General features: G+C 40.2%; 1 protein-coding gene across 1 annotated transcript in view; it reads right to left on the bottom strand.

The window, feature by feature from the left end:
• Positions 1–8114: 8114 nt before the first annotated feature.
• Positions 8115–14925, bottom strand: part of EDEM1 (ER degradation enhancing alpha-mannosidase like protein 1) — a 34018-nt gene continuing 27207 nt past the window's right edge. The window contains exons 11-12 of the mRNA XM_031954355.1: positions 12843–13046; positions 8115–12270 (exon numbers count right to left, since the gene is read on the bottom strand). Coding sequence (XP_031810215.1) covers positions 12181–12270; positions 12843–13046 — 294 coding nt within the window. The 3' untranslated portion in view covers positions 8115–12180. The remainder of the gene's footprint in view (positions 12271–12842; positions 13047–14925) is intronic.

Raw genomic sequence — 14925 nt, 5'->3', positions numbered from 1 at the left:
CTAAATTACAAGAACATAGAGCCATAAGATAATCATTCATTTGGACCTGGAAAGGGTCTTGAAAGCCTTTGAGTCTAAGCCTTGAATTTTCCAAATGATGAAATTTAGTCCCAGGAAGGTTCAATAATTTGTCCAAGAACATATAGGTAATAAGGATCCAAGCAATGACCCTATTCTGACTCCAAAGCTAATAAGGGTCTCTTTCTTTTATACAATGTCTTCCCTTCACTTTCCCCTTTCTCTTTCCTCTTCCTTTTTCCTTTCCCTTCCTCTTTTCTTTCCATTTCCTTGTCCCTCTTCCTTCTTTTTCTTTTCTTTTTTCTCTCTTAGACTAAATATCTAGTGACCACTCACAGACCCAATCCCATTACCGATCAACATGGGAGTTCTGACCTACTGTTTTCCCACCTGGGCTATTTCCTGCTCCTTATTAAAGCCAGATTTAATACAGATACTGGATTGACTTTAGCCTTTAACACAGCTCAGAATTCTTGAGTTTAACGATCTACTAGCCTCAGCCTCTGCTAGAGAAGGAATTAGAAGAAGACTGTATTTCCACATTTCTACCCATATGATAAAAGTGACCAATTTGTTGATTAGACCTTTTGCTGACTCTTGTATTGGCTGGTCTATTTATCAGACCAGTCAAAATTAAGGATCATTCAAAACCATTAGTATTGATAAATCTTTTTTCAGGTAAGCAGGACAGATTAAACCCCTAGTCAAGTGGTATTCCAACCCAATTTGACTCAAGAACATTTAGCCAAGCATAAAATGTGTGTGTGTATAAATCATGGTTCAAAGGAAATAGAGATAGCATAATAAAACATCTCAGCAGACCAGCTAAACCTATTAAGAATAACTAAAACCTATCTGTGAGTTAGGGGGATGCCCATCACAATCATGTAAAGACTTCCCTAAATGGGCAGATGAAAACAATTTGTTGCAGATATCAGGGAGTGCCTAGATAGCAAAGCCATTGCCAGTCATCTTGACTTTTATCTTGCCACTGTACATTGGTGATTCTGGAGGAGAAGGAAAGGTTGATTATTTTGTAAACTCTGTCTCACTTAAATCCAATATATAAACACATCAAGATCTCACTCCATGATATCATGGAACCTCTTCAAAAACAAAGGACCAACAACAATAGTTCAAGTAAGAAATAATCACCAAAAACATGGGAACAGATGGCATAATGTCTGGTGCATAATAGGAGCTTAATAAATGGTTGTTAGCTAACTGATTGACTATGGCCAAAAAAAGCTTAGAAAAAAGCGAAGGAAAAGAAAGCCCTAGGGGACATCCTTCCCCCTTAGAAGAAAGGAAGAAAATCATTGGAGACTGAAAAGGTGGAGAACCAGAGAGAGCAGTGTTATGGGAGTAGGAGGAGAACCCTTCAAGAAAGATGAGTTAATAATAGTATAACATGCTGAAAAAACACGCTCCTCAAAAAGGGTGAGGACTTGAATTTAGCAATTAGGGAGATAAAACTATGAATTAATGAGTATTCACTAACCATAATTATGGAAATAAAGGTACATTAACAGCAACAAATTCCAGAATATATAGAAAAAAAAATTTAAGGAGGAAGGGATGCCATGGAAACAGATTTTCTTAACATAAAAATTTATACATTAAAATATTTAAATTACAAGTTTAGAGCATACATGAAGAATCTTTTACAATCTTTTTTGTTTAACTGAATTTCATTTAATGAATTGATTCGAAATCATTGAGGAAATAAGATTTTTTTTAAAAAACGGTGAGCTAAATCAATGTCATGATGAGGGATGGGGGGGGGGATAAGAGAGAAACAGTCCAAGTGTTCTATGATACAATCCAAACAAAAAATGCTCTAAAGAAGAGTCCTTGGCACACTGTGTTGACCCTCTATAGAGGAGCTATGGAAGAATACAGACAAAAAGGCAGAAATCAGCTGCAAACTGGGCCACTAAAGCAGATCTCAGATCCATAGAAGTCCTAAAATAAAGTTCCTAATTTTTTCCCTTATCCACTTTTTGCCTCGATCATAGTTGAATTTACTCATACTTTCCATTAAGATTAAATTTTTAATTTTAAAAAAAGTTTATGAAGACCTGGGATTGATAAGTTCCCGAAAAATGATGAGAATGTTGGTGAGAAAAGTTGAAACAGAGGATAAGCTGTTTTCTGTAGGCGTGTAGGGGTAAAAGAGAGGCAAGAGCTTGGCTAACTACAGGAGGGAACAATACAAATAGGCAATGTGGTGAAGTGAAAGAAAACTGGAGGATCTGGGTTTGAAAGTCAATTCCCCCATAACTTCAGTCATTTATCCTCTGGGCCTCTGGAGTTTCCATATTCATGAAATTATGGAGTTGGACTCAATGGATCCTGAGATCCCTTCTGGACTTCAGCCATTATGACTTTCAGAATTTGGAATTTAAGGGTCTAGATTTGCTTCCTGCTCTGCCAATTACAAGCTGAAGGGATGTTGGTCACTTGACTTCATTAGACTCCAGGTTCCTTCTCTGTGAAATGAGGAGATAGAACCAGATGCTATTATCCTTTAAAGCCCTGAGCCTTCACTCAGAAGTTTGTATTTGTTTTTCTTATTGTTTTGGATAGAGGAAACCTAAAAATATTTATAGGAAGAGGAAAGGAATCAGTAAGAAAGAAGAAATTGAAGATAAGGGAATGGGGAAGGATTAGGGAGCGAAAGCAATGGAAGATTAAGCAAAGGCTCAGAGGACATGGAGAGGATGAAATCAGGAACAGCATGTCAATGTAGCCTTAGCCAGGAAGAAAGCCAACTCCTTTTCTAAAATTGAAAGAGAAAAGATCAGAAGGAGACTACTTTTTCTATCTTGTTTCATACTGAGAAGACAATGGGTCCCTTTTCATATATCCCCAGTCCTAGACCAAAGCCTTATCCCTAGTAGACACTTATTAAATGTTTGTTGACTCCTGACAAAGTATGGAATTGAGACAGAGACAGAGAGACAGAGGAGAGACAGAGAGAGACAAAGAGACAGAAAGAAACAGAGAGAAACACAAAGAGAGAGGGAGAGAGAGAGAGAGAGAGAGAGAGAGAGAGAGAGAGAGAGAGAGAGAGAAGGAGAGAGACAAACAGGCAGAGAGACGGAGACAGAGATGGAAAGACAGAGAGACAGAGGAGAGACAGAGACAGAGGAGAGACAGAGAGAGAGAGAGAGACAGAGAGAGAGAGAGAGAAAGAGAGAGAGAGAGAGAGAGAGAGAGAGAGAGACAAAGAGACAGAAAGAAACAGAGAGAAACACAAAGAGAGAGGGAGAGAGAGAGAGAGAGAGAGAGAGAGACAAAGAGACAGAAAGAAACAGAGAGAAACACAAAGAGAGAGGAGAGAGAGAGAGAGAGAGAGAGAGAGAGAGAGAGAGAGAGAGAGGAGAGAGACAAACAGGCAGAGAGACGGAGACAGAGATGGAAAGACAGAGAGACAGAGAGAGACAGAGACAGAGACAGAGAAACAGAGACAGAGAGAGAGAGAGAGAGAGAGAGAGAGAGAGAGAGAGAGAGAGAGAGAGAGAGAGAGAGAATGACTTCATTGTCCTCAGTAAAGTAAGAGATGTATCATTTGCTAGGGAATAGAGGCTGCTACTATCCCAATAATGGTCATTACTACTAACCTGTCCAATCTCTTAAGGATTTTGACAGGGCAAGAAAGAAGAATAAAGTGACTGCTCCTACATATAGGGCCCAGGAAGCCTTCTCTGAATGATTTTTGCCAACCATCAATTCCATCAAAGCTCCTTTCCCTCATCCATTTCTTTGATCACCTGGAACTTCATCATCTCATGGTTAGTAAATTTCCAAACACATACACATTTTACACACATTTTCTCTCTATGTGTGTCTTTCTGTTTCTGTGTCTATACATCTGTCTCTCTCTTTCTCTGCCTCTGTCTCTCACTCTGTGTCTCTGTCATCTGTCTCTCTCCCTGTGTCTTTATTTCTGTCTGTCTCCCTGCCTCTGTGTGTCTGTGTCATCTTTCTCGCTGTGTCTCTGTCTGTGTCTCTATTTTTGTCTCTGTCTCTCTCCCTGTATCTCTCTTCCTCTGTGTCTCTTGCCATCTCTCTGTCTCTGTCTGTATGTGTGTGTGTCTCTCTCTCTCTTACAAACACACACACACACACACACACACACACACACACACACACCAAGCTCACCGAGTCCATTACTTAGGAAATTGAGGCCCAGAGAGATCACAAAACAAACAAGTGTCTGGGGAAAGATTTCAACCTGAAGCCCAGCACCCCAAACCCCGCACTAACTGCCCTCCTCTATGGATTGAACAGATGAAAAGGAAACAGAAACACGGAGAGATTTAAGCTATCTGCCCTCATCCCAGTAAGAATCTTGGGCCAAGTCAAGGGCACAATAGTAGCAGAAGTGATGGCGGTGTCTCCTGAGCAGGAAGGGTCCCCGTTTTCTTACACCTTTGGTGACAAGAAGATCCTATTTGGAATAACAGAAAAAGAGAACCCTGGGGTGGGGAGATGAGGCGGGGTGGGGGGTGGGGTAGCCCCAACCTGCCACTATGGGAATGCAGCTGTGCAGGGCAGTCCTCTCTCCACCAGTTTGACAGAAAAGTACAGACTCTGGAATCAAAGGACCTGGGTTCAAATTCCAGCCTTGCCACTCACTACCTGTTACTTTGAGGAAGTCCTGTTTACTCTCCAGGGGATTAATTTACTCCACTGTAAAATGAAGTAACTGATAACTCGCAATGTTGACTTCCAGCTCCAACTTTGCAATCGCTGCTTAAGTATTTACTAGACCTTGTTTTTATAAGCAGAAGCCAATGATGTCCAGCCAAGGAGAGTAGGTGGGTGGTTCAGATCCTTTTCAATTCTAAGATCCTGAGGCCTCCCTATCCAAACCACAATGGAACAGGAAACCACTTTTTAAAATGTCTGTCAAGTGTTTACTCAATCTCTGCTTAAAGACCTCCAGTGATGGGGAAATTCACCACCTCCTGGGCAGGCCAGCCTCTGCTACTTTTGGACAGCTCTTACCGGTGGCACTTCTCCTTCCATCAGAGTCCTTTTCCAGCTAGAAGGCTTCCTAGTTTCATTTTCATGCATTTAAATAATTTTCCAGGATTTGGATTTCCTTAAGCGTCAGAGTTTACTTAAATGAGTCAGAAGACAGGGAGTAGAGGGGTGGGAATGGAGGGAAACATGACATTTTCATCCTTAAAGAGAGCCAAACAAAATTCTTGGCCAGGACAAGCTTCTGGGGACTCTTAAACAGCCAGTTCAGAGCTATTATCTCCTTTTATGATAGGTTTTTCTATCATTTAGCTAGAAGTCATTTCTGGTGTCTCAGGAGTTCTTCTCCGCTACTCATTTTCTCCTTTATATAGAGAGCCTCATTATAATCAGTTAATTTATCAGTTTGACTCAATTCATAAATCTCTGCTACTCCCTGTGAAGACCAGACTTGCTTAATGACTATCTAGGAACCTGAAGGTATAGTCAGATCCATGTTAGAATAAATTCTCACATTAATGAATGCACAAAGAGCATTCAAATAATTCTATTGTTTATTAACTCTTCAAGAAAATTATAAAGGATATTTGGGTTGTTTTAAAACATTTGAGGCTTTAATAGCTATTCTTTCATTCCTCGATTCTGTTTAAAGCTATTAAAGGGTTAATAGCTTTAAATGATCCCAAGACTTCTGGCACACCTTGTACTTGAAAGTCCCATGTCATGACAAAGCTTCATTACACTGAAGTATGTCATGACATTCTTCAAAGAACATGTCACTGAATCCCAAGCACTGGGGAGATTTCAAACTCTCAGGGACACAGGTTCAGCCAGAGCTACAACCAGAATAGCTCTGTGTACCCAAGAAGCCATCAGAGACCATGTGGTACAATGCTCCCAGCTAGTTCTTTCCTAGATGCTGACATAGGTGTGGATCGGTTTTGGGGAAGGAGGTAGAACCCAGGAAAGGGTGAAGGAGCTGGGTCATAGGTCAGTAGTGGAAAAGGGCCAAGGAGGAAAGCTACCTCTTTTTCAAATATAACCAAACAATGCCATCACCACTCTACCTTCCTCTGAATGCCCTCATGGCTTTTGTTCCCAGTGAAGATGTCTCTGGATGAACTACTGGCTCAATGGCGTTCTAAACAGCCCATAAGAAACAACTCTAGCTTGGGAGTTTTTTGATGGGAATGCATCAAAGCAAGTTCATTGTCAGTTTTAGGGACAGTAACGACTACATTTTGTACCCACAAAAATGGGAAGCAGTTTTATATCCCAAAGAGATTTTAAAAGAAGGGAAAGGGACCTGTATGTGCAAAAATATTTGTGGCAGGCCTCTTTGTAGTGGCCAGAAACTGGAAACTGAGTGGATGCCCATCAAATGGAGAATGATTCGGTAAATTGTGGTATATGAATGTTATGGAATATTATTGTTCTGTAAGAAATGACCAGCAAGATAATACAGAGAGGCTTGGGGAGACTTACATGAACTGATACTGAGTGAAATGAGCAGAACCAGAAAATCATTATATACTTCAACAATACTACATGAGGATCAATTCTGATGGAAGTGGTTATCTTCAGCAATGAGAGGATCCAATTCAGTTCCAATTGATCAGTGATGAACAGAATCAGCTATACCCAGTGTACACTGGGAAATCAGTGTGGACAGCTTGCATTTTTGTTTTTCTTCCCAGGTTATTTTTACCTTTCTAAATCCTATTTTTCTTGTGCAAGATAACTGTATAAATATGTACACATATATTGTATTTGATATACTTTCACATGTTTAACATATATAAGACTGCCTGCCATCTAGGGGAGGGGGTAGAGGGAACAAAGGGAGAAGTACAACAGAAGTCTTTGCAAGGGTCAATGTTCTGTCAATAAAAAGCTATAATAAAAAAAAAATGGGAAGCAGTTCAAAAGTGCACGGGGTTGGGTTGCAGAGGGAGTGCAAGTGCTGATGTAGCCACATGACTTCAACGGGAGGCAATTAGAACCTGAGTCTGAAAGTCATCTGTCAGTCACTGCATCCCTATAGATGCATTTCCTCATTTGTTAAGTCGATGTACATCTTTAAGTCACTTCCCATTTTTAGGACCCTTCAATCATTCCTTGTCTTCATGGAATTGACTTATCTGAAACACAGTAAGGAGCTATACTGAAAGTTCAATCTCTCACCACCTTGACAGATAATGGAACTAAGGTTCAGAGACATTAACTTAAGATCTCACAGAATGCGAATCCAGATTCAATTTAATCTAACCCAGGGTATTCCTCACTGCAAAACTTAAGCTTGGGCTATTGATGCCAAGAAAAATAATCCAATTATTCACAGTGAATGGAAACCAGCAAGACTTCTGGTCTGGGTGGGATTATGAAGCCAAATTGTTTAAGGAAGGAGGTTGGTCTCTTTTACCCTGTTCTGTATTTTCAACCTGTTTTCCTAGAAAAATCTGTCAATCTCTGAGTGATCAGGATCACTTCTTCTTTGCAAGAAACTAGGCCAGAATAATTGCAAACAGCTGAAAAGGATTGAACTCAATCATAAGCAGGTGCCAGCCTCAATGTTCCTTCCCAATGAAGGGCCCCATTGGCAAGGAGTTAGTTGCAGGCTTGAAGAGCCAGGCTCAGGTTGCTCCAAGATCTAGTAAAATGCCTTTACCAAAGCAGCATGGTGTCGGGGGAAAAGGCGCCGGCCTTGGAATGAGCGTCAGATTTTGCTGTCAGGCTCAAGCTCTGGCTTTTACTTGCCTCATGGGTAAAGTAGTGTTTGGATGTAAGGCTTCTAAGGCCCCTTCCAGCTCTGTCCCCTTGTCTCACAAATGGGGAAGACGGAGCACAAAGCTGTAAAGGAATTTTGTTTACCCAAGACCAACACTGACAGAAACGGCCCCTAATTCAGGAGAATGTGGATGGAGCATCCTTGCCCGTGACTGTCTCACTTCTATATTTGTATTACTAGCATCCAGCATCAGTGCCTGGTACATATGAGGCATTTAGTAAATTATATCATTCTGACTCTACTTTTAACCCTAATTGGAACTTTACTTCAATATCTCACATAAAGATATGCATGCACACACAAAAAAGATGACAACTTAAAAAAAATCTTTTAATGAAAAAATTGTAAAAATTCTAATAAATTTCAAAGAGCAAGATATTCTTCAGGATATTTATAAAAGAACATTTGGTCCTTTTACAAAACAAAAAAGCTCCCCTTTAATTTAAGCCCATTTCTTATTTACATAGATTAAACATATCATTTATAGTTGCAAATTATATTGCACATTAGAGTGAGAAGCACAACAGACCTGTTTATCCCAAGTCGCCCCAGCCGTTTTCAGTTCTCAGTTTTGCTTTTCTAGTGCATAATAAATTAAAATGTGCCCTATGTTTTGCTATTTAAAAAATAAAGAACACCTTCCAAAATCCTTCCTCCCCTCCTCCCCTCAAATCTTAAGAACCAAGAGTTGAGGAATGGGGCTGAATTGGGAAGTGCCATGGCTACCTGACATTTGACCAAATTCACATTCATTTCAAGTGTGGTCACTATTCAAGGCCTACTCCGCGGACCCATTGGTGACCAGTTTACCCAATTTGATCTCATCTCAGTTGGCTTTCCTAACACTTATAGAATGGGGTCACAGGGACTAAATAATCCTTTTATTCTAGAAGGACCCTCAATTGTAAAGCAGAGGCACAATGGTGGGAATCAGAGGACTGGGGGCAGAGGAGAGATGATTATGGCAAGCATGATGGGAGAGCTCCTTTGATCTAGCAGCAGACTTTCAAACCTTCAAATTAAAAAAATGAAAAACACATCCCTGGAATGCTTAAATGGAAAAGATACAAGACATCAAGATATGTGCAGTCAAAGCACAATGTGAAGGAAGACTTGACAATTAACCAGGAACTGGAGTTAGGCTACCTTGCCTTCCACCCCTCCCATATCCAACCCTCATGGAGAAAAAAATCACTTATTGGTTCTTTTAAACTATGTACATTAAAGCATCCAAATTAGACAACTACTAAAACTTTCCTTCTTAAGGAACTGCATATATTTTTCTTTAATCATTAGTTTTGTATCATGTATATTTTTTGGGTTGAGGATGTTTTTTTTTAATTTTTTTTAATAAAGAGAAGTCAGCTAAAGGTTTCAAACACCTACACCCTAAAGCACTGCCAAAACTAAGAGATGAAGGGAGGCCACTATTTTAAGCAGTTTGGAGACAGTTTGACAGCATGAGGCCCCCCCAGGCAATATCTGATATTTGGAAAGTTTGATGGCACTGAGGGAAAATCTAAAAATGCAGTGAGACCTAACTGAAGGTCAGTGCACTTGCAAAGCTGGAAGACACCTTTAAAAAACAAAACTAAAATAATTTTCACCTTTTGGGGACCTGACTTTGGCCACGTGAGGTACAAGAACTGTACACTATAATACTTTGAGACAGAGGGCAGAGACACTTACAAAACACTTACAGACGACCGAGTGAGAAGACAAGACACCAGTATGGAAACCACTGGGTTATGTCTATCATGTGGTGGCCATTAGCCACCATGCTTGTGATGGACACCTCTGCAGAAATATTATGTGCCAGCATAATCAGCATGGCCACATGAAAAAGATATACAACAGCATCGGTCCTCTTTTGAGCCAAATCGGCAAGAAAATGCCCTCTCCAGTAATGACTTCTCTTCTGAGAGCTCTCTTCCACTGGTGATCCCATGTCACCATCAGGTTAGTGATCATCACAGCAGCATTTCTACTTGCTTGTACTGCCACTGACCAAAGTAGAAAATGAAAGCTCACTTATATTGCCTCCTTTTTAAAAAGCCTTTAGAGATTTTATTCTGCCCTCCCTAATGACAAACCAAGAACCACCACTAGTGTCTTCCGAGATCAACATTTGGGCCTAAACACCTAGGATGTTTGGGTTTAGTTAAGGCTGAAGAATGAAGCCATTCACCAATCCGCAATAACACTCATGCACAAAGGTGCAGTCTTGGGAACTATTTCAGGATTGGAGCATTTAAGTCCCTGAGTTGCATAAATAGCTCAGCAGAGAAGGAGACCATGTCAGGCATAGATTCTGACACCAGGAGAAGGTGGTGTTAGATAGGCTAGAGTGGTGAGAAAGGAAGACATGCAGAAGGGAGATCTGGAAGAGGATGTTACAGTGGCTGTCTCCCACTGTGTCATGGAAACTTGGGAAGCAGTAGGGACAACCCCAGAGGAAGAGAAAGGTGGCTATTCCAGTTCTTGCCCAGAAAAAACCCACTGTCTGCTCCTCCTCAATGCCATAAAGGTTTAACTTAAAGTTGGCTGGAGAAGGCAACGTATAGGAGGAAAGATGAAAAGGGAAGGAAGAGTTGAGTATGTTGAGTCACAGGAAGACTTTGTTTTTTTTAAAGCAGAGTATAATAAATGAAAGCTTGATCTACACAGCAAGTAACTGCAGAAAGTATTCACAACAGAGTAAGGCTTTTGAATATTAACAGTAAAAAAGAACAAACGTTTTTTGTTCTTGCTTTTTTTTTTTTTTAAAGTATGTCATATATAGTAACAAAGGGTTTTAAAATGAGATGATGGGCTTCTGAACCACAGTATTAAAAATACACAAGAGTTGGGTTTTATATCTAATTAAGAAAACAAACACCTAAGACTTCTAAAACTTGACAAAAAAAAATTTTGAATGAAAAATTCCCCAGTTGGTTGATAAATATGAGGGCTTAGGTAACAATCTGTTTCCCTCTGGAAAAAAAGATAAAGAAAATTTATAGTGGGCAACAGTGACTAGGTAGAAAATACCAATGGTCCAGAACATGACCTCTGATGGCAATACAGTTTTCAAATAAGCTAGCAGAGTTCGTTTCTAGTCTGAGATCACTAATGACAAGCTTGATTCAATTCATGAAGGAAAAACACTACCACCAGAGTTTTCTGTTTCTAACAAGAGGAGGTTTTCACTCCAAAAGTTAGTTTAGTTTCCTGGTTACTTCCTTCCCTGAAATGGAATATTAAAAGGTCCATACTATCTATTTCATCACCACCAAAAGCCATTCCTAGGGAATAACAATCTATCTAGTCTTTCACTGTTTTATTCCTGCCCTACCTAGTTCTCTGGCAACATTATGAGATCCTAACACAAACTGAGCCTGCTAGAAAGTAGCAGCAGCTTAGATTTTCAATGACCCATAAATGAGTCATCATAAGGCACTAACTGAAAACTTGGACAGGAAAAATGCCCAAACCATGTAAGAGTATCATCCTGGTCATTTTCTTTCCCCATTTCCATTCAATGAGTACTAGAAATGAAAATGAACAAGGGGGGAAAAAAAAAAAAGATTTTTATAACCCAAACACAGTCAGGATAAAGAAGCATGGCCAGCAAGCGTGACAACAATCGAAGCACTTGAAATCATGAAAAGCCTAGGAGGAGCAATGGGCAATTTTGCCTCACTGCAAAGTTCTGGGACTACAGAAGTTCTTCTGGTGAGTCCATGTTACATTTGATTTTAAAACAAGGTCTGTTCTTAGTTCCATGATGTGATCCTTCAGAAGCCATTTAGAATTCAGACATGGCAGTAATGATCAGTGAGGGTCACTAAGTATACTGGTAGCAAAAGATGGATTTTCTTTTCTTTAAAAATAAATGTAATCCAAAATCAAGGCAGACAATGGCTTACTGATGAGTTAGGAGACAGCCTCCCATCCCACAAGAGAAAATATTGCTGTTTCAAGAAAAGAAGTGATTCCCAGTAAACCCTTCTGCAGAGGGATTTTGGCCACAATCCCATCGTGAAGAGGTAGCACCACTTTATACCAGTGGCAGGCACTCCTCAATACTTGCCTTCCCAAGCAGTCTATAGTAAAATCAGAGTGGTCATTTCAGCTTTGCTCAGTGACTACAGTGTTCAGTAAAGGGATAATCTTTCAGCTACTCTTGATTTCAAATCTTAATAAAGAAATACAGGGGACCAATTTTGGTTGTGTTTTGAACTGGAGAGAATAATTAAAATATGCAAGAACAGAGAGCAATTATGTTGCTGGTCGGACCTGCCACCATCTTCAAATTCAGGGCCAGACTTTTGTAGTCCTCCTTCCACGTCAGTTAGAACTCTGTATTTGTTTGTTTAAACATCACCACTCAAAGTGATAGTTCAAATCAAGCCAACCATCTGATCAATCTGTCTCATGTAGACACTCTTGAGGGGCAGAGAATACCTTCTCTCATCAGGAATACGATTGCACTAGAAGGAAAAGAAAGTTTGGGGAAAAATTAATTCTGAATTCCAAATCCTAGCCCACCAGTCTTTCAGGCAGCATGACTGCCTGTGTATGTAATCTTACCCTTCGGTACAAAGAGGCTATAGAAGAGATAGCTAATGTACTAGGCAGCATAAGATGACATCACAAAAAATGAGCTGGAAGGGATTTTAAAGATCCTTGCATTTCAAAAATAAGGAAACTAAGGGGCAGAGAGGTCAGCTTACCTAGCTCATTTAACTAATCAATGACACATATGGGAAGAGGAGCTGATTCCTTGACTCCACAATAGAAACTGAGATGGCAATTTAATTCTCATATGTTTCCTCCTTAGCCTCCACCAGCTGGTTCTCCACTGAAATCACATTTCAAGTCTCTTCCTTTTACCACCCTGACATTTACATGGCTATCCAAAAGCTAGAAATTGTATGTTAAAAGCACTTAAATAGTTGTTATAGTAATCACTTCTCTGTCCCTCCCTCCTCCAATCTTCTTAATAACTGTCCTCACCACTATTTTTTCCACCTCCCAACCTCATTCTTTTAAAAATGCTTACATTTAGGCTTGAATTGATGACTTTTAAGTCCAAAGGTTTGGGTCTAGGCACATGCTTTTCTTCCTGGTGTTCCCCTCCTTCTTCCGAAAAGGACTTTTTCCAGGGAGCGTTCCGAAGATGTTTGTCCACAGACACAATATGTCCTTCAGTAGTAAACATGTATCTATTTCCAGACTGGTGCACTGGATTTTCTTCATCGAACAACTAGGGAGAGAAAGGAAAGGAACAGAATACAAACCTGAGGAAGAAAGCCACATTCCCAGAAGTGACTTAAGAGTGGACTTCCTCCTTCCACAATCAACATAACGTTAGATAGGGAGTTTTCAGGAAAAGATGATAGCATAAACATATATCACTGAGAGTGTCGTCTGTGAATCTATAGCACTAGTTTATTATTATTTATTGCAGAGGACAATCTGAAGTTGGTCACTCACAGGGAGAAGGCAGCAACATGATGCGCTAGATGATCATGAGGACTTTATTGGAGGTGATCAGCTTGACCAAGGGCAAGAGTCAAGTGATCTCAAGTTCACCTCAAGTCCACAAACACTTGTGCACTGAAGCACTGAAGAAGGTGCTGGGTGATTGTGGGACTCAGTTAATTGAGAAAACCCCGTCCCCACCCCCACCACACACACAAATACCTGCAACAGCAGCTGGCTAACACTAGTCTATACCACATAAGTGGCAAGCAAAGTAAGTGCCACATGTAGTTTGAGGGAGGAAAGGATAATTACTGCCCAATTTGGAAAGGAGCGTAAGATGAATAAATGGGAAGACCTTTTAGAGGAGAAGACAGTCAAATTAATTTTCATACAGAGGATGTATAGCAAGGGCTCACAGAACACCAGAAGCAAAGACACAGAAATGTACCAATTTATATCAAGTTGTTCAGCCTAGTTAAGAGTGTTTAAGTTAAGAGGATGAAGAAGGAAGCAGTAAGAAAGAAAGCAGAGCAAGTAAAGTGACCATTAAAGAGTCTAACATTGATTAGTTGGCAGTTAAGGACCAAAAAAGGGGCTTTGAGCAAAGGAGTAGCATGGGCAGATTCACATACAAGGAATGTCAATCTGACAGCCAAGGGAGAGAGCTATGACAGAGAAATGACAGAGCCAGGAAGGCTGATAAAGTGGCTCCTGCATTAGGCTAAACAGGTAGCAATGACAGCCTCCATTCTGGTAGCAGCAGCAAGAAAAGGAAGAGGGGAATGCATGCAAGATAGAATCTACATGATTACAGAAGAGGGTGAGGGGAAGAGAAAAGTAACAAACTGGGCAGTACAGTGACAAAAAAAAAAGATCACAAATAAGGATTGACAGGCTTAAGGGGAAAGATAAGCATAATAGTGGACATGTCCACAGGACATCTAGATAGAAATGTACGTCACTGAAGGGAGGGGTACAAAGCTCAGGCAATGGGTCCAATTTGGATATCAGTAAGTATGGAGTATTGCCAAGGGAAAGGAAGGGAGGAAAACAGTCACAGGTGCACAATTTAGTATTGGAAGCCTATGGCTCAAACTGCTCAATTCAGACTATTTGAGACCCAAAGAAGGAAACAGCCTGTCCAAGGTCACCTCCCCCCAACCTATGTCTTTGGGAGTTACTGGGGAATGTACAAATGAGTACCAGAAGCAGCAGAAGAAAGGAACATCTATGAGAGAGCAGTCAGTGTCAAATGTTGTCAAAGGTCAATAAAGAGGAACATTAGGGGGAGGAGGACATTAGTACTGGGCAACTGGCAATCTCTGCAAAAGGGATGGGAACGTAAAGCAGATTTTAAGGTATAGAGGAAGAAAAGCATCAGGAAGAAAGCCCTTTTTCTAAGAACTTTAGCAGTGAAGAGTAAGACAAATGAGCAAAAGCATGACAGAAGGGCCAACAGAAGACTAGAATTAGAGAAACCTTAGTATATTTGCAGGTATGAGAAGAATCCAATAAAGAACAAGTTTTTTAAAAGTATTGAGAGAAAGAGGAAAATTACTAGAAAAAAGCATGTGCTCAAGGTATAAATAGAAGGCTAGCTCTACCATTATAACCTATTTACCTTACTAAACTGATAAGAAACTAGAGGCTCAGAGAAG

This window comes from Sarcophilus harrisii, chromosome 1 (genome assembly GCF_902635505.1).
Source record: "Sarcophilus harrisii chromosome 1, mSarHar1.11, whole genome shotgun sequence".
Taxonomy (NCBI): domain Eukaryota; kingdom Metazoa; phylum Chordata; class Mammalia; order Dasyuromorphia; family Dasyuridae; genus Sarcophilus; species Sarcophilus harrisii.
Note: the sequence above shows the minus strand (reverse complement) of the source record. Positions and strands in the feature narration are given on the sequence as shown.